Source organism: Euwallacea similis, chromosome 1 (assembly GCF_039881205.1).
Source record: "Euwallacea similis isolate ESF13 chromosome 1, ESF131.1, whole genome shotgun sequence".
Taxonomy (NCBI): Eukaryota; Metazoa; Arthropoda; class Insecta; order Coleoptera; family Curculionidae; genus Euwallacea; species Euwallacea similis.
In genome coordinates, this window is record NC_089609.1 from 1,923,202 (window position 1) to 1,943,221 (window position 20,020).

Here is a 20,020-nt window from a genome sequence, read left to right on the forward strand (position 1 = left end):
TTTGACCACGGCACCTCAAAAAGTTGTATCGTCGTACGCCTACCGCGAAATTTAATCTCGCTGAAATCGGGGGACTCAATTTTCACTTAATTTTTTTAATACAAAATTGTCACAGACGGTACTTTGCTAAAATTGAAAAAACTGATTTCGAATCTTCGACGATCGAGTCACCATTAGACTTGTACTAACTCATTAACATCGGGCAGATTTCCGCTATAAAATAACGTTCAATTTAACTATCTATGCACAGATCATGTCAAAAAATGATTAAAGAATTCTTCATATAAAAAAGGCATGCTTAAAGTGGTAATATACAGATGGCGCCACGTTAAAACATTTTATATGAAATGGCAAACGTGGAATCCTTTGCTTACTTGCTACGAATTCGACATATCTCGGAAAATACACGGAGGCGCAGCTGTAAACTTAAGAAAAGAAAAAACAATTCAATAAAATGATATTTCATTATATTGGTAACCGATAATAATTATTAGTTAATAAACAATAATTACATACACTATATTTATTAATTTTACATACATAATATTCCATAGTATTTATAACTTAAACGCTAAATAATAATTATGTAGAGCTTACCGACAAATCAACAAATTTCCTTAAAAAAATATATTAAAGATTTAAACGGTGGCCCGATAGCATATTTATTATGCCTCAAAGTAATCTCATTAATTAGTCCCATAAGTGAAGTTCATTTTTCCTTTAGTCATAGAAATGGGTGACTAACTTATCGGACTGAACGATAAATCCTAAGGCTTGGAGAGTGCGCTTGTGCTTAACTCCTGGGAATTACTGCAGCACTTTACTTCTTGACTTGATACTAATCAGTTAACAAATTATGTTCATGTGTCGGCATTAGGTAGTTTCTTTACCGCTTACCATAAGGCCAGATTGGCATCTGAGACGCAAATTATAACTAAAATATTCATTCGGTTTAATAAATTCTCTAAGATAAAACAAAACCCTATTTTTCCTATCTAAACAGCACTTTTTTTAGTGGCAAAGGCGGTATTCATTGGATATCTGTACTAACGAATGTGTGCTGATTTCTCATGAACGTTTATTTATAACCACATATGCCACCGTATTTAAATTACTCACCGCAAACTGCTAACATTTGCTTTACCTCAACTTGTCAAATACACTCCCTCATACCTACATAACGCGGCTGTAAAACACACACGCACCCGCAGGACGAATATTGTATCTAACAGGTGTGGATGTGCCTTTACCGCACTCGACTGCTGATCACAACTCCAATTAGCTTACCGTAAAGTATTATTTGGCGCCCTCGTTAGGGTTAAATAAATAACTATAGTAAATTTCATGTCAACGGGCCAAATGTTGCAACTCAATACACCCCTTCTGATTTCCATCAGTCGCGTTATAACTCTCTAGATAGACATCTGTCAAACGTCTGTACCTGTAGAATTCGCCCCTGAAATGCCCATTATCTGATTATATTCCACATTGTTCTCAATGCCAAATAGTATTTCACTGCCAACTGGCACGAATGCAGAACCGCCGGAACTGAAATAATTAGATGACTGGAAAAAATTTGCGGCAGTGGTATCAGTAGTATCAGGTGCAGTTACAAAGACGGTTTGGGAAGCGTTCGTGTTAATTTGTTCCAACAAGAATGGCTGCACGAGGTTGGTTGTAGAGTCAGAAGATAAGGCATCAGTAGCCGTTGGGGACGCTACTGGTGATAATTTTGTCATTTCAGGACTGTCGAAAGTGGAGTTATTTAGAGGTAGTTCAGAAGTTGGACAGGAAGGCTGTGATTGGGTGGCTCCTTGGTTTATTGGTACAATATTATCAACCCTGTAAGAAGAGACCATTTTACTGTTATTTCTTACTGGTTTTTTGGGACTAAACTATAGCTCCATACGTGATTCATGTGGGTCACCTAAATACAGAGAGCCGAAGAACCCCATAATTTCTCCCACATGCTTATGTATGTCCATATTAAAACTATTGAAATTCGGACGTAGTAGATTTTAAATTTCAATATTTCAGATGTGTATAATTGCAGGAATAACAGCTTTATGGTGTGTGAGGAATAAAAATAAAATTACGTTGTATTGAACTAGTTTTCTCAAATTTTCCCCTCATGCAATAATTACCTAGATAAAACATACCTTTGCACCACATCGACGTTCTGCATATTATACGGATTTCCCACATATTCCGCATACAAAGAAACAGGTTGCACCTCGGTGGCAGTGGTACCAGGAATGACTGTTGGACTGTTATACAAAACAGGAAAAGTGTGCTGTTGCAACTGAGGCTGCGGAAGACCTTAAAAACCAATGTTTATTGTAATCATCATAGTAAAATACCCGTTTTAGTTTCAAAATGGTGCGATACGAGATAATATAAAAGTAAGTGGGGGGATGCAGGTAAAAGCTCTATCTTGTATTTTTTAATAATTAATTAAATTTTGTCTTATGACCTTTTTTATTCAGATGCAAAATTATCAGTTTATCAATAGTAAAATGATTTAGCCATGACCGTGGTAGCACCATAAAGATTGGTAGCATGATTTTTGCGTTACGAAAGACACTTACCTGGCGGTGAATTAACTCCGGTAAAACCAGTCAATAAATTGGGCATGTAGGGCATGCCCGGTTGCAATGTAGGTTGTAAAATGGAAGAACTAACAGTAGTTGGGTGTAGAATTGGCTGAGGGGTGAGTGTGGTAGAAACGGTTGTTATTGCCATTGGAGGCGAAGATATTTGTGTGGAATAAGCTGTGCCGATAGGCGTTGAAACCATCTGAAACTCCAATAAGTACATGTAACCGAAGTAGAATTTCTAAAAGTCAAAAATGTAATTTCATTTTCCAAACAGCTGTTTTTCCGCGAAGAAAATAAATCTCAACTTATACGCCAATGAAGCTATCAATATTTTTTCCCAGACTTTCACAAAACCATACGTACACATATTAAAAGAAAGTACATCAATGTTATTATTAATACAAATTTGTGTACAAATCTATAGTTCATTTAAATAATCCATCATGTTTGATCCTACCTGTCCCAAATGAGCAAATAAATGTGACGATACTTGCTGCTGCGAGACAGGTGGTTGTAGTATTATACTCGATCTAGTGAGATTTTCAATGTTATGTTGAATCGGATTTACAGGCTGTGATTGTTGCACTTCCTGGGATTTCTATGAAAGAAAAATACAACCTAGAAACCTCAAGGATACAATATGATTTGAAGTGTTTCCTTAAGTACTCATAGGCTTGAAAGTTCAAGAACCAACTAAGTATAACCAAAAACAAATCTTTGATTCACCTCTTCAACAGTTCTCTCTATTTCCGGCTCCTTGAACAATTCATCTTTTAAATTCGGCAAAAATTTGCCGATTCTCTCCCATGTTAAATACCATAATTGGTTCTGAAACACAGGATTAATGTGTAACCAAACTCATAAAAATTGCAGAGATATAGTACCTTTCCTTCCAGACCGTCAAACGTTCTGGCTGAATTCATAACCAGAAGCATGTTTTTCAAGAGTTCAGGAATAGCCTCATACAAAATATCACTTTTATCAGCATGCATGTACCGATCCATGTAATCTAAAATGTTCGACCAAAGGTTGGCGAATGTTGGCAGAGACAAAAGGGGCGTAAGGTGATGTAGAAACACCTAAAAATCCTCGAGTTTAATAGAACAGATGTTTGGAGCTAAACAACGTTACTAACTTTTGATAATACTGTAGCGGCCCGGTTCCTAAATTCAGCCATTGCCACTGGTTCCTTAGGATTTATGGGTTGTAGTAAATAATTGAGCAATGGAAATAATACTCTATGGAAACATTGCTCCCACTCAGGTCCACTTAAAGTCTGAAGGTCGTGGACTAATAAAGCTCTCTGAAGGAATGCTATGGCACTTATTCTAACCTACAAAGAAAGGTATTTGCGATTCGGTATCCAAAATAGTGTTTTAAATTCTACCTCTTCCCGTCTATCACAACACATTCTGGCAATACCCTGCAATAAAGGGCACCATCCTTGCGTCCACAAGGAACTTTCCTCGGTGATTTCGCCTCCCTCTTCGGCCCACCATTTAAAGATTTGGGCCGTACGAGTATGAAGGGTATGCATTAGATCCAGAAGCTTCACAAAAGTGTTTCGTACACATGATATCAATAATTTTAATTTATTCTCACCAGGTGGTGATAGCCGCTATGCACTTCGTCATCGCTGCTTTCCTCTTCTGGACTACTTGTTGCGGGACTTCTTGTGCTCCTCATTTCTGCTCTTCTTCGAGTTGTAACTTTCCTTTTGGTTCTTGAGTCTTTTGAATCTCTATTAATGGAAGGTTTTTTGGCAGGTTTTTTGGCTACAAAATATAAAAAACCAAGAAATAAGTAAATATATTACGTGCTGCAATGGCCTTATGGCTGCTGCAGCTACAAAGAAACTGTTGTCTTATGTACCTTAATTTTTGAACCACTCCTTAAAGTTGTTTGAAAAGTAAGCAAAAAATTTACATAATCAGTGTACTCACTTTCCTGTAGACTAGCTTCGACGAAAGTCCGAATACAATGAACGCAAATATCAAAATTATATGGAGTGATATGAGCTACATCCCTGACTAAAAATGCTAAACTTTCACAGCACTTTATAAGGCTTACTGGGTCATGTGGTCCTAAAAACAAATCCGCTTTAATACCTTGATGACCTACCAGCATTTTAGAAACTTGACTTGCCTAAATTCCTCTCCAGTGCAATTCCGTACTGTGTTGGCGGCACAGTCCTACCGATAACTGGCTGAACTTCCCCTTCATTCCCTACCTAAAATTATAATATCGCCATTTTATCAATAATCATATATCTCTGAAACATGAATTGCGTACCAGAATCCACCCTCCAGCATTAGGAGTCCCTACAGGAGAATTATGAACAATCAACGGGCTATGTGCCCTTTGATTATTATTATGCTTAGGACTCTTTGTTAATTCAGAATCGGAAGTATACCCTCGATCTGATATTACACTCTCCTCGTCGCTATTTACTTGAGTTTCACCATCAGATTTAGTGCTACCTAGAATGCATTAGCAGTAATACGCTTGCATATACGGTATACAGAATATCCAAAAAAAGCAGAACACAAAGTATCAACTTTTCGATGAGTCAAGTTGGATTAAATCGCTATATTTTTATATAGTCTATATATAATCATCTATACCTTGGTCAATGCAGGCAGTTCCATCATCAACCACCGGTTTAGGTAGTTGAGCGCCCGCACCCACACATTCAAGCAAAGTGAAAATTATAGTCCAATCAGCACTGGTATGAATGTTTTGAGCGGACGTTTTAAGCAACTCGTAAAGACCGAATGAAATTTGCTTCGATATTCTATCAAATTAAACACTTATTAACTACTAAAATAGAACACAGACAAAAGATCTTACCTGCATAATGTGGTGCTTTTTAAGAGCAACAGCATTCTTAAAGACTGGATAACTATGGGACACATGTCTTCATTTCGCATTAGTCTTATTGCAATACGCAACAAGCCTATTACCGATCGCTCCAAAAGGAATTGATAATCGAAAACTGACGCGTTCATAACCAGGGTGTAAATATGATCTCTTACTGGTTGCCAAATTGTTATAACTCGATCTCTGAAAATACGTCGTCAAACATAGGTAACTCAATGCGTTGATTATGTAGGATTTACCTATTTTGTATAACGATTTTGAACATTAATTCCATAAAAAATACTGTAACGTTCTCGTTGTAATTATAGCCCAGGCTTTTTTGTACATCAGGACCCCTGGACAACTCAATCAAAGATTTGACTAGTTCCAGAAGTGCCTCTTCATGTAAAAATTTGGAATCTGTTATCAGTTGATCTAGAACATAAATTCATAATGTATTCGTCATTTAATTTTCTAAACATAACTTTAAATTTTTCTAAATAGTCTAAGCCTGGGTTAGCGTACCTAAGTTACAATCTTTAATACATTCTTTGGCTAAATCCATAAATTGTTGTTCTTCCGGAGTTGGGATTTTTGACAAATTTTCTGCTGACACCATATAAGAATAAATTGAACTGAATAGTCCTGTATCCTGCTTTTGCAAATTCTCAATCTCTTCGTATCTTAACACAATTTTACCACTTTTATCTATAAAATCCTCCGGTTCTACGTAACCCCTCGGTAAAAGATTGTTGCTAAAAATGTGAAATGACGGTTTCTAAACACCTTAAACAAACAACATTCAACTCACCTATACAACGACAAAATCAAATCCAAAACATGTTTCCAGCCCTCTCTAACAACGTCTCCATGAAGATGCACCAAACTAAACACAGTTTTTAAGGCGAGCTGTGCTTTTGGATTCGAACCAAAGACAATCTAGAAAATAAACACATTCAAAAGGAAGAAAACAAAGCAAAACAGAAGTCATACTGTTATGTTATGTTGCCTTCTTTGATTATAAAACACCGTAAATTTGCATAGTGAAACTACCAGCTTATCTAGCTTCTCTGACATTCCAAAATTAGCGGCGACTAAGGCGCATTTTTCAAAACCATTCATAACATGTTTATAAACTGGGATTTCTTCGGATCGGTCGTAAATAAAACTTAATGCGGATACCAATGATCCATAGATTAGATTAAATAATTCGGAGTCGTAAGTTCCTGAAAATATGTTTAAATATACATATGTACTATCAAAATGAGAAATTCTACCTGGGGGAATGTGATAATAATCTCCTTCACTGGATCCTCCCTTCCTTAGTAGGACTTTCCAAAGGTAATTCTCCCGAATTAAACCACCGTGTTCTGAAGGCATAACAATTTCGTCATCTCTAAAGATTTAATAAATAAAAAATTAGTTAAATCTATTAATGACCTTACTTTATGGCGGCATAAATTTCAGCCAACATTTTGTCTTCAAAATCGTTCCCTCCGTTCACCCCTTGAAGATTTTTCTTAAACGCAGATTCCGACATTGGAACAGTCTGTTTCTTCGCGTTTTGATTGTGTTGATCAACGTTTAACATTATAACCGCGTAGGCTAAAGTGAAGGCGGAATCTACGTCGGCAAATGGTTCTCCATTGCTTTTCTAAAAGAAACGTTAATCTCTACATAAAAGCACTGGAAGAAAGACCAATATTCTTACATGCCAATGTTCAGCAAACTGTTCTAAAATCAAAGAAATCGTAGGAGCTTCTCCAGGTAATCTGAATGCTTCCAAGAAGCTTCTAAGAGCTTCATCGATTCGGACGCCCTCAAAATTGAATGTTTTCACATATGCCTCCAATATGTTTAAATTGTTTCGATTACTAATGTATTCTCCTAAAAAAATTGTTTTTTAAGGACTTTTCTTGCATTTGAACAAAACAGCGCTTAGAACACACCAATCATTTTCTTGTCTAACGACGGGTTCTCCCTCAAAAACATCGCAACTTCATGACAATCTAACTCAGATTTTAGAACGCCATGCTCCTGGAAAAACTGTACTCCTTTCTTTGGTTTTGTATTAAAATGATCCGTTCCCTGAGGCAACCACTAATAAAACTCTTTGTTAGTGTACAGTTTTAATAACAATTCAAAATTTTTACACCTTTTTAATACTTTTCCTAGCTAACAAATCGTTGAGGGGCGGTATTTCAGAGGCATATTTCACTCTGTTATTCTTGTTAATAATATTTCCTATGTGCTCCATTGGCTCACTGCCTTCACTTGCGATTGAACGTGTATCCACAGACACTCCATTAAGAGATTTGGCTTCGGAACAATGCGTCTCAATACCTATACATAATAACACTTATGAACGCGCATTTTAAATACAAATAATATACCGAGTGTTCTTTTTGAGTGCCTTCGTTCACTATCAATATTTACGGGATGGCTAGACTGATTAAAAGATTGTTGTACCGTTTGCCAAGGTCATGTGAAAAATAATTACGATGTTGCCAAGGGTGGCCTGTGGCGGCTATGGTATTCAGGAAAATAGTTTAGGAATTCTAAAATTGTAGATAGAAGTCATTTACGTGAACTATTTTCCCAAACATCACATAAACCATTCAAGATATGGTAACATCGTAAAGGTAAAAAAGCTGCACAAACGGCAAGTTTTTTTCAAACTTAACTACCCTTGTAATACCGGCCTTTTCGAAAATAGCAACAAACTGAAGGAACACCCATAAAAACGCATAAAGGACAATTCACTATGCCCGTCTGTTACAAACATTTGTATTTCTCAAAATCATGTGTAAATGAAAGTCGTTGGCCGGCCATAATCAGCTGCTTCAAAACTGAATATTTTGTTTTTAAGGTGGCACCATTTGCAGAAGTGCACGAAGTTGACACTTCTGTTTTTTAATGGAAAGTCGTCATTTTTATTTTATGTTTGAACTCTTCATCTCCATTAAGTTATGAATTCAGACCGTCCATTGAATGTTAACAATTATTTGTTTATTAACCCGGTGATTACAAAAAGGATGTTCTGTAGATGCTTTACGTAGATACTAGACTAATTAGCTGACAGTACCCACTATGATTAGATAAAAACACTCAAATGCACGAACATCTTAGAAATTCGGACACCGAATAGAGAGCATTATTCAGCAAACCTTTTTTCATTAAAATTTTTATTAAAAATATTGTTTTTAATTCTAGAGGAATAGTCCTGCATGCGACAATTTCAACAAAGAGATATGGAAGAAAATCTATCTATACCCTAATTTGCAACCCAGAAAATGCTGATATTTAATGTTTCTACGGATTCTGAAATCTCAAATTTGTGACCTGTTGACGCCAAATAGGGTACATTCTACACGTATTATTTTAGATACAAAACAGTAAAAAAATGTCTGCACAATGCTTCAAACAAATACCTTCCAGAACTGTAATAAGAGCATCCAAAGAGAGTAAATGTGTGTGCCAAACGCCATTCATAGCCGAGAGCGCGTTTTTCGACAACAGCTTGGATAAATCCTCATACAAGTTCGTACAATACATATCACAGTCGTAGTTAAGGTACAACTCATTAACAAATCCGGGAATTCTCCACAGTTGTAGAATATTGTCCAAAGCCACCTCTTTATGCTCATAAGTCACCTTTGGAATAATAAATTTGTATAATATAAAATATATTAAACATGTATAACATACTATGTCTTACTTTTTGATTATCGCTAACAATAATTTCCATTAATTTCGACAGACATTTCTCCATTTGAAATTTTAAATGTCTTCTCAAAGACTCAAACATTAAAAATGAGACTTGAAGATCAGCGGTAAATATTGAAATTCGTTCTGTTGTTAAAAGCTAAAACCAATCTGAATTAGTCAATAAAATTGCATTTAAATTAAACCGAGTTTCGCTCTTACAGAAAATAAGTTTCGGCACAAGTCATCCTTAACCAAAGCCAACAAAGTGGCATGTTTGCCTATATTATCAGCACCTACTTCAAATGCCACAGTTAACAGAGTCAATCCAAGATGGATCATCACCTCTGTATTCTGCTTGTCATTAGGATTGCATAGGCTTATTAGAAACCTACAAACAATGTAAAACACTTTCTTAGCAGATAATACAAAGCTTGCCAGATGAAGTTACCTGAATAGTTCCTTAACGCACGCTAATCCATATGGGAACAAAACTAAATCGTCTTGTAATTGCGGCGTAAACCGTATACCCCTTTGATTAACATAATCTCTAGCAGTTTCGTTTTGGGAGACACACTGACCATCTAAGACTGAGGGCTCCCTGCTTAAAGAAATATCTGCTGTTAAGGATGAGCGAGATTCCGTGTCAGCCAGTAAAGAATCAAATTCGGTTTCTTGGTTTTCCTGAAACAAAGAAAACGCTTCTTTTGGTCTCAGTTACTCGTAAGTAAGTAAAACGACTTTTTAAATGTATCAAAATACATTAAAATGCTTTTATATTTCCTTACCTTCTCATCTATGTGTTCTAATGGAGATCCTTCTTTGGTATTATCTACTGTTACATTTTCAGAAGTGTTCTTTTCTTCACTTGCACTAACTGACACTGGACTGTCACCTAAAGCATCAAGAGATAGTAATTTTTATTTAAACAACTGTAATAACAACTATACCGGGTGTAACATAAGTGATGACTTTAATTTTAAGGAGTGATTCCTTGTCATATTTTAAGCAAAAATGTTCATATAAACATATGTCCTAACGTGCATCACTTTCGAGATACAGGGTGTTAAAGTTGAAAAAATAAATTGCGTTTTCTTTAATAGTTTTCGACTGATGAGTCGTTGAGAAGAAGAGTAGATGCTTGTATTAACAGTCACGGTTCTCATTTTGAGCATTTGATTTAAATAAAGCTATTTTGACCCTCCGAAAATGTGCATGCATCATCAACTTTAAATGCATTTTTCTCATAAATCGTTGCTCGTAGCGACTTCAATAAAGTGTACCTTTTTTAAGCAGAAAAGATGAGAGAATCGATTTTTCTATTCCAAAATGGCACACAGGGTAGCACAAAAAAGTTGCAACGATTTCAGGTGGTCGAAATCGTTGCTGGTGGCGCCCTCTAGAAAATACAGCTAAATCGACTATAAATTTGAATTTTTTATCCCAATAAACCCCTGTATACGAAATTTCATGAAATTATTTCGAAGCAGTCGAAAACTATTAAAGAAAACGCAATTTATTTTTTCAACTTTAACACCCTGTATCTCGAAAGTGATGCACGTTAGGACATATGTTTATATGAACATTTTTGCTTAAAATATGACAAGGAATCACTCCTTAAAATTAAAGTCATCACTTATGTTACACCCGGTATATTCAGAGACCCACCATTATTTTGCAACATTTGCCCTTGCATGTCTACAACATTTCCTGAAGGTGACTGAACCTCAACTGAAACTGAAGATTTAGCACCCTGAATCTGTAAATTTCCTGGCCTATTGTCGATTATATCTGCAAGTAAAGTTAAATCCCCAAATCAATAAAAAACAAATTATTATTACTGAAATTGAATCAACCTTTGTCACTTGTAATGCTCCTTTTCCTAAATGAGTGGCGACTTCTCTTTTTTGCTCTAGTCTGCTCCATTCCAGCTTGCATCTTTAACTGCTTAACACCTACAGCCCTAATATCGTCAGAGAATTGTGGAAGGCGCATAAAAACCAATTGGACCATATCTTTCAAGTAATGCTCTGCTGTCTTCTTCAGTAGCTCTGTAATTACAAAAGTTAAATGTCATATTCCAAAATGAAAACTGATTAATGTAAATACCATGTATTCTAGTTTCGAAGCATATTCTGAAACAACTCAACATAATTTCACACAAACTTTCATTAGTCAACATAGCCCCCTCAGGGGCCAGAGTTAATGTTCTTAAGACTTGCAGTATTCTCATGAGAACCACTCCATCTGACGATTGATCAGTTCCAATGAATCTTGCATGAGTGACTGCATCTGCTATGTTGTATACAGTGTGTGGAACTGTGGCATGTGTGGGGTCTACAACATAAAAATTACTATTATTGAGAGTACTATTTTGATCAGTAGTATAACATTTTTTAACACTCCATCAAAAGAACCAAAAATTCACCCATCACAAATTAACCATTTATAAAATTTACTCAAAAAGGGGACTTTAAGACATTTCCTCCAACATATAGAAGTCTCTATTTCATATACCTAATACTACCTGCCTAATTTCATTAGCATTAGAGAGCAAAAAACCCTAAACAAAAATATATTGTTAATACACCCTGCATCAATTGCAGAGCACTAATAATTCAGGAGTGCAAAAATGGATATTTACTTACCAATTAAACCATAAGACAAAAACTTATTAATGGCAGCTAGGGCTAAGCTGGTAACAGGGCCACTTGTATCCTCACTTCTGATAACATCCAGAAATGGAGACAGAAACACATCTGGTTCGATGAGCCGCAGGTCTTCTATCTTGGTAAGAATGTCCTTTAAGTTTTGGAAATTCCTCATTAAAATGTCCGTTTCTTCGTCTTGATATGAATGTGACTGCCATCTTACACCTAGAAGGTACCAAATATTCAACTGAAATTAGTACGTAGGTGCGAATAGGAGATCCAAATGGAAATAGGTACTTGTGACTTCCTAAAACTGAGAGATAGGTGCTAAGCTAAGATCAAAGGACATTATTACATATTGTTGAAGTGATGACCATAGAAGGAAGTATTCAAATTAATAAAACAGTAGCAATTAGCATAATTTTCGTAGAAAAGAGGATAATTGTTCTTATGTACCTCTTTTAATGGCAGTCATCAATATGGTCATTTCGCCTTTGACAACGAAAATTCCATTGTTTGGCAGAGCCATTTTAGAATATTCTGGAAGTAAACTGCTTAAATATTTTATTTCCTTAACACTAAATTACATTTTCACTCTCAAATACTTCATTGAAACTTTCAAATCTCAATCCATATTCAATAATACTCAGATACCAAAATTTTAATTTACACGTCACCCGTCAGGAACAAATGAACAAAAAAATCTGTCAGTGTCAACATATTGATCAGGTGTTATTTGAGATATGACGTTTAAGACATGGCGCTATCCAATGAGGATAGAGAATGGATATCAAATTAGCGATTCTGAGATTTCTACACTGTGGGGGGATATTGAGGCGTTATTTATTGGCTTTTCCTTTATTTATACATGTGTTTATTTATTTTTATTAATGTTTTTTAAATAAAATCTACTGAATATGTGAAATAAAATTTAAGAAATACAGATAATTATATGTTTAATTTATACTAAGATAACAGTGTAATGATAAGCTAAGCTTGTTGGTATGATTCGACCCTCCTTTCAGACCAATATATTCAAATAATCACTAGTCACCACTTTTGACGTACTTCGTCTTGATAAACTGGCAAAAATATGCTCATACCCCTGAGTCTTTCTAATTTATTAAAAAGCCAAACATGTTCCTTTTCAAACTTCCTTAAAAAATATTCCCAAAAATCACATCCTGAAATTGTATTCAACTATTTGCAAAGGCATCATGAAGGCATAGCAGTTTTAGGTAAGTAAAGTTCCTTAAGGTTAGGAGCGTTGTTTCCATTACAATCATGTTTTAAGGTTTTAAGAGACCTGAGCAGCGCAATGCATTGAGCACAAGCTTGGTAAACGAACTGCATCACTACATTGACAAAATAAAGTATGAACATATCGCCAGGGTTGTTATTTTACGAAGCATGGTACCAAAGGTATTCTGTGCTGGTGCTGACTTAAAAGAAAGGGCAGAAATGACCCCTAAACAGGTCGCTCATTTTGTTACGGATTTGAGGAGCCTTATGACTAAATTGCAAAATATCCCTGTACCTGTTTTAGCAGCAATAGATGGTATTGCTCTAGGTAGATATATTAGTATGGATTATATTTAATTAGATTAAAACAATTAAATTTTAGGAGGAGGTTTAGAAATAGCTCTAGCTTGTGACATTCGGGTGGCCTCTGTAGATTCCAAAATGGGATTGGTAGAAACAAAATTAGCAATAATACCAGGTGCTGGAGGTACACAAAGATTGCCCCGAATAGTGAGCCCATCAGTAGCCAAAGAATTAATCTATACTGCTAAAATTATTGATGGAAGTACTGCTTTTAAATTAGGTAATAATTGTCTAAAGAAGCTTTCACTTCTAGTCATAATATGACAATATTATAAAGGCCTAGTCAACCATGTAGTGGAACAAGATGAAAATGGAGAAAAGGCATATCATAAGTGTGTTGATATAGCTGAGGATATTTTACCTAATGGACCAATGGCTGTACAAATGGCAAAGCAAGCCATCAGTAAGGGTATTGAAGTAGAGTTAGATACAGGTAAACAGATTTTTTTTTAAATTGAAAAAAGAAAAGATTTTAGATAGATTTAGGGCTCTTGCAGACTACAAACTAAATCTTTAGGTTGCATCATCATATGTATGTAGAATTGGTAAATGGGCATACAGACCTATGCCAATTAAGAAACCAATTAAATTATCAGCTAACCAAAAGTCTGTAGTTTGCAGTGGCCCTTAGTTTACTCTTAAGGGCGATACACACTGGCGCGGTAGCACTGTTAGTGGCGGTAAATGCCAGCACACAGCAACATGGTGGCTGTGGCATCCCTGAAATCATGAGGGATATTTATTTTATTGTGTTCTTTATTTTAAGGTTTGGCCATTGAAGAAGCCTGTTATGCTCAGATAATTCCCACCAAAGACCGATTGGAAGGCTTGTCAGCTTTTAAAGAAAAAAGGAAGCCTGAATACAAGGGGATGTAAAAAATAAGTCAGTATATAAATTGTAGGACAATAAAGTGTTATGGTTGGAATAAAAGTCAATATTTTTTGTACTGGTTTATTATGTACAAATTCAATATATATTTTTTATCCTATAAATATGTTTCATGTTTGAAAAATAGCACAGACTTTTTTTTGTTAATCAGTGAGCTATATAAATATTACCCATTCTTCCTAACAACTTTCAAATACTGCTTTACACTGTAAAATTAGGTCAAAACTATAAATTAAATAATTCTTCAAGTTGCCTTCTAGTATCTTTTGGGTCAACTACTTTATGACCAATAGTTCTCACATCTTTAAAAAGTTCATAATCATTGCCTCCTTTCTCTGTTTTGTCACCAAAGAAATGTATTTCATCATAGCCTAAACAGCAAAAGAGTCAATGTTAAAAACAAAAAAATAAATGAAACAAAATACTGTACTTTCATCTTCCAAATGTTTTAAACAGTATGTCTTATCCCATCCAGTGGGAAACACATCAAAACTGATTTGGCCTCCTATACTGTATGTGAAACCAAAATTTGGAAATTGCTCTTTAATTGCTGTAATCATCTTTTCACGTACTTTGTGTTCCTTGTCATATTTCTCAAATGCATCTCTTTCTTCCTGTGAGCAAGCCCTGCCTGAATGTGTTTATATTACATTAGGGACTAAATTTACAAGGCGAAATAAATTAATTCACCTATAGGAGATACATTTAGCATTCCTACTCTGAATTCAATAAAAGTCCCTCGTTTCACAGGAAGAATAACCTTTGAAAGATATCCCAGAATAAAATTAATCAATGTCTGTAATTTCTCTTCACCTATGAATTTTTGAATACTCTGTGTTTCTAAAAACTTGAATTTGATTTTTAAAAATCTAAACCATTAGAACAAGCACAACCTCCTGCTTTTCCATTTTTAAACCACAATAGACCATTTTCAGAAAAGACATAATTGTATCTGTGTATTACATCATCTCCAAGCATCTGTTCAGAAATTTTCTTAAAATCAGAACCACCCACAAGTCCTGGAAGAAAAAAATAAAATACAAACTATATAATTATAATATAATTTAAGCTAATATGAAGGGATTAAGGGTAATTTCTTACCTAGAGAACAAAAGGGCTTTAGTTTAGTTTGTAAAAACTCCTCAAATTTAGGATCAATATTATTTCTTGGTTTCGTCAAAGTTCCATCCACGTCGAAAAGGCAGAGAATTTTGCGGCCGGACATTATTTTTTAAAAATGAAGATAACTTGCAATTATTTGAATCTTTACCGGGAACCCCTCCTCCTTTCTTTTCAGTTCTTGCCACCCCTTGTCCAATAATGAAGTTTGTGTTGCTCTTGGTCAATTTTTACAATTTTGTCTACGCTATATCCGAAAAAAATGTGTTTGCTGGCAAGAAAAATGCACTACTAATCATAGGTGAGCCCGGATAAGTTTTATCAGCGTGTTTGTCCACGTAAACTTTTCGTTTTTCTATTGTGGAACTTGTTTGTGTTAATGTAAACAACATTTAATTTGAGGTTATGGGGTTGCGGCACGTCATCGAGACCTTGAACTTGATAAGTCACTATCAGTGATAGGATTGCTGAGTTTTGAAACATGTTCAATACGGTAGGCAAACCACCTTACATTGTCCGGAGTTAACAGAAGAAATTAATTGCTTTAACAAATGAAAATTAAAAATTGATCAATTCAATTTTTTGACCAATCTACGACGCCAAAAATTTCATTTTCATCCTTACATGTCCTTAAAGAATCAAGTCCCTGGAATATCTATATCAAGTACCGGCCAATCTCGCTTCCAACGATGCTCCAAAAGAGATAGATGAAATAATGTAGTCGTCATATATCAGTAATTAGCATCCTTACGATGTCATTTTGTAGCCGGAACTGCATCATGCGTCAGAGCATATACAGAAATGATTCAGAATTAAATGTACTTACCCTACTAGGGGCTATGATAAAGGTTGATTATTAAAAAAAACCTCGCAGTCGCTATGAATCGTAAATATACCCTAAAACATCTGAAAAACAATTGATAACAGGAATTTATCGTTCATCTGACATTTCAACGCCTACTTCAGTTTTTTAACGATCCCTCATCACCACTTGCGGTTCGAAATCACCCGCTTAATGAGTTACACTCGATTTTTTGTTAATATACAGAGTAATTCGATTTGTTTACCACATTTTTTTTTTGACCACGAAACACTCAAATTTTAATTTGCTGCACTAAGCATCGGAAAAAGATATTTGCGAATTCAATAAATATTCCCTACACCCTGGGCATAAATATAACTACATCTATTGCGTGTTTACCACAGGATAATAGTTCTCAAATAAAATTGCCTTTTTCGTTATAGCGGACGACGGGGGTTTTGAAATGGGAGCCTACTTAAACAAAATATGCCAGACACCCAATCTGGACAATCTGGCGAAAAACAGTTTAATTTTCAATAAGGCTTTCACTTCTGTCAGCAGTTGTTCCCCTAGGTGAGTCTTTCTGTAGCCAACAATTTTCATACCATTTTACTTATTAAAGATTTAATTCTTAGCCGCTCGGCGATTTTAACGGGCATGCCATCGCACGAAAATGGAATGTACGGTCTTCATCAAGGGGTGCATCATTTTGATTCTTTAGAAGTCGATAGTTTACCCAAGATTCTTCGCAGGCATTCAATCCGCACAGGTAAAATCAACAAAATTATTCCCAAATATCTTTCACTGACCACTGGCTTACAGGAATCATTGGAAAGAAACATGTCGGTCCAGGAGACGTCTATCCATTCGACTACGCCCAGACTGAAGAGAATAATTCGATATTACAAGTAGGGAGAAATATCACTTACATTAAACTGTTAACTAGAGAATTTCTAAACAGTACTGAGGACAAGTAAATCATGGAACAATTTCTTCCACATCAATTTCAAAAATCGATTTCTTAGGCCCTTCTTCCTTTACATCGCTTTTCATGATCCCCACCGATGTGGCCATACCAATCCCCAATATGGAGAGTTTTGCGAGCGGTTTGGCAATGGAGAAGAAGGTTATTGCTTATGCAAATTTGAATTTTCGGCTTCAACAAATCAATTTCTTCATAGGTATGGGGTTGATACCTGATTGGACACCAATCTACTATCAGTGGGACGAAATAGTGCCGCCATATTATATCCCTGATACTGAGGCCGCACGTAAAGACATAGATGCTCAGTATATCACAATGTCCAGGCTGGATCAAGGTAAAATACTGCAAACTCTCTTTATCTCTTATAATTTCAGAAGTATTTTTTTCTGATGTTTAGGGGTCGGCTTAGTTCTTAAGGAGCTGCAAGACGCAGGCCACCTAGATGACACCCTTGTTATATTTAGCTCAGATAATGGGGTACCCTTTCCAAATGGCAGGACTAATTTTTACGACTCTGGTATTGCTGAGCCAATGTTCATTTCTTCTCCTATCCATCGGGAAAGGAGGAATCAGATTACAAATTCTCTGACCAGCCTTCTTGGTGTGTACTACCTAAAAATATAAACTAGCTACTCTAAATTACTGTTTTATTTCCACAGATATTGTACCAACCCTGTTGGATTGGTACGGAATAAGTGAAAATGTGACTCAGAATTGGGCAACTAACAATATAGAAGAGAAAAGAAATTTAACTGGCAAAAGTTTATTGCCCTTATTAATCAAAGAACCCGATGATAAATCTAATGAAGCAATTTTTGCCAGCCACAACTTACACGAGGTAACAATGTATTATCCAATGAGAATGATAAGAACGCAACGATACAAATTGATACACAATCTTAACTATGCGAGTCCTTTTCCAATAGATCAGGACTTCTACTTATCTCCTACATTTCAGGTGAGGTTCTTGCCTAATAATGTAGAAAGATCTTTGTAACTTGATTACATATTGTGCTTTAATGGTCTTTTATTTCCAGGATTTGCTTAATCGTACGAAATCTCACGAACCAACTAACTGGTTTAAAACTCTTAAATCTTATTATAATAGGCCGGAATGGGAGTTGTACGACCTTAAAGTGGACCCTGCAGAAATCAATAATTTAGCTTTAAAACCTAGTATGAAGGAGGTATTTAACCAGTTAAAGAAAAGGCTTTTTGAATGGCAAAAGGATACGCAAGATCCTTGGATATGCGCACCTCATGCAGTACTAGAAAATCAAGGCAGTTACAAAAATAATCCTTCCTGCTTGGATCTGGACAATATTTGGTGAATGCTATTGTTAAATTGAAATTTCTAATAGTGATATTCATGTTTTCATCATAAGTTTTGTAAAATTCGTTCCAAGGGAATATTGTTGAATTATTATCGAAATCGTCGATATCATCAAAATGAAGAATATTAAACTAAAATATATTTATTGTCAATGAATGTGTACACAGAAAAATTTACATTAATAAAGTTTGTGACATATAAACCCCAAATAAATCAATAAATACAGATATCTACATTAATTTGGTATTAAAAATATGAGTAAACAACAATATAACAATAAAAATTAATTACCCATTCAGAATCAAGTTCAGAACGTGGAAACTGTATTAAACAATATTTGTGCTTCAATTATTTGTAATTCCTACATTTTAAAGCTCATGGTTTTCATTATATCTCTAATGGAGAGTATCACATTATGGCTGATGGTAAGTTAAGTCCTACATTTCATAATAGACTCTGTCATAAATAATTTCAGCAAAATTTAATAAACTGCACATTAAAACGGCGATAAAATGTAATTCAACTCTAAGTAAATAGAGAAATATTGTAAAAAACTATACATCTAAACTATCTCTAATGGACTTGTCAGTTTTAACTTGAATAATTAGACTTAGGTGCGTGTATTTCAAATTTAATTTTGGCCTCAGTTTCTATTTTATACTCTTTAAAAAATAACCCACAAGCGAAAGAGTATTAATTTTTTTAGATGGAATTAGATCTAGGAAGAGCTGCACCTACTGTTAAAGCAATGAAGCAGAGGTCCTTAGAATGGCTAGTTAGAAAAAACTATTCATTTGAATTAATTTTAATATGCAATATCTTAACATCAAACAATGACTATAAGATCCAGAAAAAGTATTGGGATCTAAAATAATTAATAACTAAAACTGGCCATTATATCACAAGAAAGCATTTGTAGATATCATAATATTAAAAAACTCTAGGGTTAAATTATTAATGTACCCACTGGTTTAGTGGAAAGAATAACATCCAAGGTGACCAATACAGGGTGTTTTGGAAGGGGATTCCTTAGATTAAAATAAGATAATGTTTTATTTTAACTTAAGGAATCACCTTTCAAATACTTCCATGCCCTTCTCAATATAATACCAACAAATTCACCTCTTTTCTTACATGACAATTAGCTGCCTGGAAAGGTTATCAGCACATTAATAATTTGAGAATAAGTAACATATTAATTTGAAACATTTAACAGATAAATAGGTGTTATGCAGTGGTCAATGTAACGAGCTTAAGAACTCATAGTTAATGTGCTGCTCTGTTTGTCAACTTGGTGTCACTTTTGGGACCAGTCTTTTGGATTTCAAAGATGCCTGCAGTCTTCTAATTATTTCAGATGTGCTGTTGGCTACTCTAGCCACTGCATTCATATCAAATGAAAGGTCATTTACCTAAGGAAATGCCATACATAATTTAATTTAAAGGAGCTTCATTATTGTAAAAGTAATACTAGA

At 35.0% G+C, this 20,020-nt stretch overlaps 4 protein-coding genes across 4 annotated transcripts; 2 read left to right on the plus strand and 2 right to left on the minus strand.

Annotated features, from left to right (window-relative positions):
• Nucleotides 1-450: 450 nt before the first annotated feature.
• Nucleotides 451-12,513, minus strand: garz (Sec7 domain-containing protein garz). Its single transcript, XM_066391230.1, has 33 exons — nt 12,269-12,513; nt 11,810-12,037; nt 11,271-11,498; nt 11,018-11,212; nt 10,830-10,952; nt 9,950-10,056; nt 9,613-9,845; nt 9,384-9,552; nt 9,175-9,321; nt 8,888-9,110; nt 7,612-7,799; nt 7,406-7,556; nt 7,168-7,343; nt 6,902-7,110; nt 6,734-6,852; nt 6,450-6,682; nt 6,268-6,395; nt 5,982-6,211; nt 5,717-5,891; nt 5,448-5,660; nt 5,222-5,391; nt 4,890-5,077; nt 4,743-4,827; nt 4,541-4,681; nt 4,200-4,372; nt 3,985-4,146; nt 3,733-3,930; nt 3,482-3,676; nt 3,324-3,425; nt 3,055-3,195; nt 2,589-2,796; nt 2,160-2,319; nt 451-1,842 (listed from the first exon to the last, which is right to left on the minus strand). The coding sequence occupies exons 1-33, from the start codon at nt 12,339-12,341 to the stop codon at nt 1,428-1,430; spliced, it is 5,886 nt and encodes a 1,961-aa protein (XP_066247327.1). The 5' UTR covers nt 12,342-12,513; the 3' UTR covers nt 451-1,427.
• A 261-nt stretch (nt 12,514-12,774) lies between these two features.
• LOC136409677 (methylglutaconyl-CoA hydratase, mitochondrial) lies at nt 12,775-14,352 on the plus strand. Its single transcript, XM_066391356.1, has 5 exons — nt 12,775-13,050; nt 13,107-13,382; nt 13,437-13,637; nt 13,695-13,850; nt 14,184-14,352. Exons 1-5 carry the CDS (start codon nt 12,906-12,908, stop codon nt 14,291-14,293), a joined length of 888 nt encoding a protein of 295 aa, XP_066247453.1. The 5' UTR covers nt 12,775-12,905; the 3' UTR covers nt 14,294-14,352.
• Nucleotides 14,353-14,435: 83 nt separating this feature from the next.
• On the minus strand, nt 14,436-15,734 carry Pmm2 (phosphomannomutase). Its single transcript, XM_066391361.1, has 5 exons — nt 15,408-15,734; nt 15,200-15,325; nt 14,997-15,146; nt 14,737-14,937; nt 14,436-14,677 (listed from the first exon to the last, which is right to left on the minus strand). The coding sequence occupies exons 1-5, from the start codon at nt 15,529-15,531 to the stop codon at nt 14,532-14,534; spliced, it is 747 nt and encodes a 248-aa protein (XP_066247458.1). The 5' UTR covers nt 15,532-15,734; the 3' UTR covers nt 14,436-14,531.
• Nucleotides 15,630-18,747, plus strand: Sgsh (N-sulfoglucosamine sulfohydrolase). The gene is made up of 9 exons (XM_066391345.1): nt 15,630-15,726; nt 16,671-16,800; nt 16,863-16,996; nt 17,050-17,200; nt 17,253-17,353; nt 17,409-17,546; nt 17,610-17,813; nt 17,872-18,170; nt 18,250-18,747. The coding sequence occupies exons 2-9, from the start codon at nt 16,691-16,693 to the stop codon at nt 18,541-18,543; spliced, it is 1,431 nt and encodes a 476-aa protein (XP_066247442.1). The 5' UTR covers nt 15,630-15,726; nt 16,671-16,690; the 3' UTR covers nt 18,544-18,747.
• The last annotated feature ends 1,273 nt before the right edge of the window (nt 18,748-20,020 follow it).

Bases quoted from the DNA above. Each gene is read 5' to 3' on its own strand.
- garz (XM_066391230.1), bottom strand. From the start codon at position 12,341: ATGGCTCTGCCAAACAATGGAATTTTCGTTGTCAAAGGCGAAATGACC. The intron at 9,322-9,383 runs GTAAGAGCGAAA...GATTGGTTTTAG, and splicing joins TGTGCCGAAACTTATTTTCT to CTTTTAACAACAGAACGAAT. The intron at 6,212-6,267 runs GTGAGTTGAATG...TCACATTTTTAG, and splicing joins TTGATTTTGTCGTTGTATAG to CAACAATCTTTTACCGAGGG.
- LOC136409677 (XM_066391356.1), top strand. From the start codon at position 12,906: ATGCTCATACCCCTGAGTCTTTCTAATTTATTAAAAAGCCAAACATGT. The intron at 13,051-13,106 runs GTAAGTAAAGTT...TCATGTTTTAAG, and splicing joins TGAAGGCATAGCAGTTTTAG to GTTTTAAGAGACCTGAGCAG. The intron at 13,851-14,183 runs GTAAACAGATTT...CTTTATTTTAAG, and splicing joins TGAAGTAGAGTTAGATACAG to GTTTGGCCATTGAAGAAGCC.
- Sgsh (XM_066391345.1), top strand. From the start codon at position 16,691: ATGGGAGCCTACTTAAACAAAATATGCCAGACACCCAATCTGGACAAT. The intron at 16,997-17,049 runs GTAAAATCAACA...ACTGGCTTACAG, and splicing joins CAGGCATTCAATCCGCACAG to GAATCATTGGAAAGAAACAT. The intron at 17,354-17,408 runs GTTATTGCTTAT...ATTTCTTCATAG, and splicing joins GTTTGGCAATGGAGAAGAAG to GTATGGGGTTGATACCTGAT.
- Pmm2 (XM_066391361.1), bottom strand. From the start codon at position 15,531: ATGTCCGGCCGCAAAATTCTCTGCCTTTTCGACGTGGATGGAACTTTG. The intron at 15,326-15,407 runs GTAAGAAATTAC...TTTTTCTTCCAG, and splicing joins AAAGCCCTTTTGTTCTCTAG to GACTTGTGGGTGGTTCTGAT. The intron at 14,938-14,996 runs GTGAATTAATTT...AAACACATTCAG, and splicing joins GCTAAATGTATCTCCTATAG to GCAGGGCTTGCTCACAGGAA.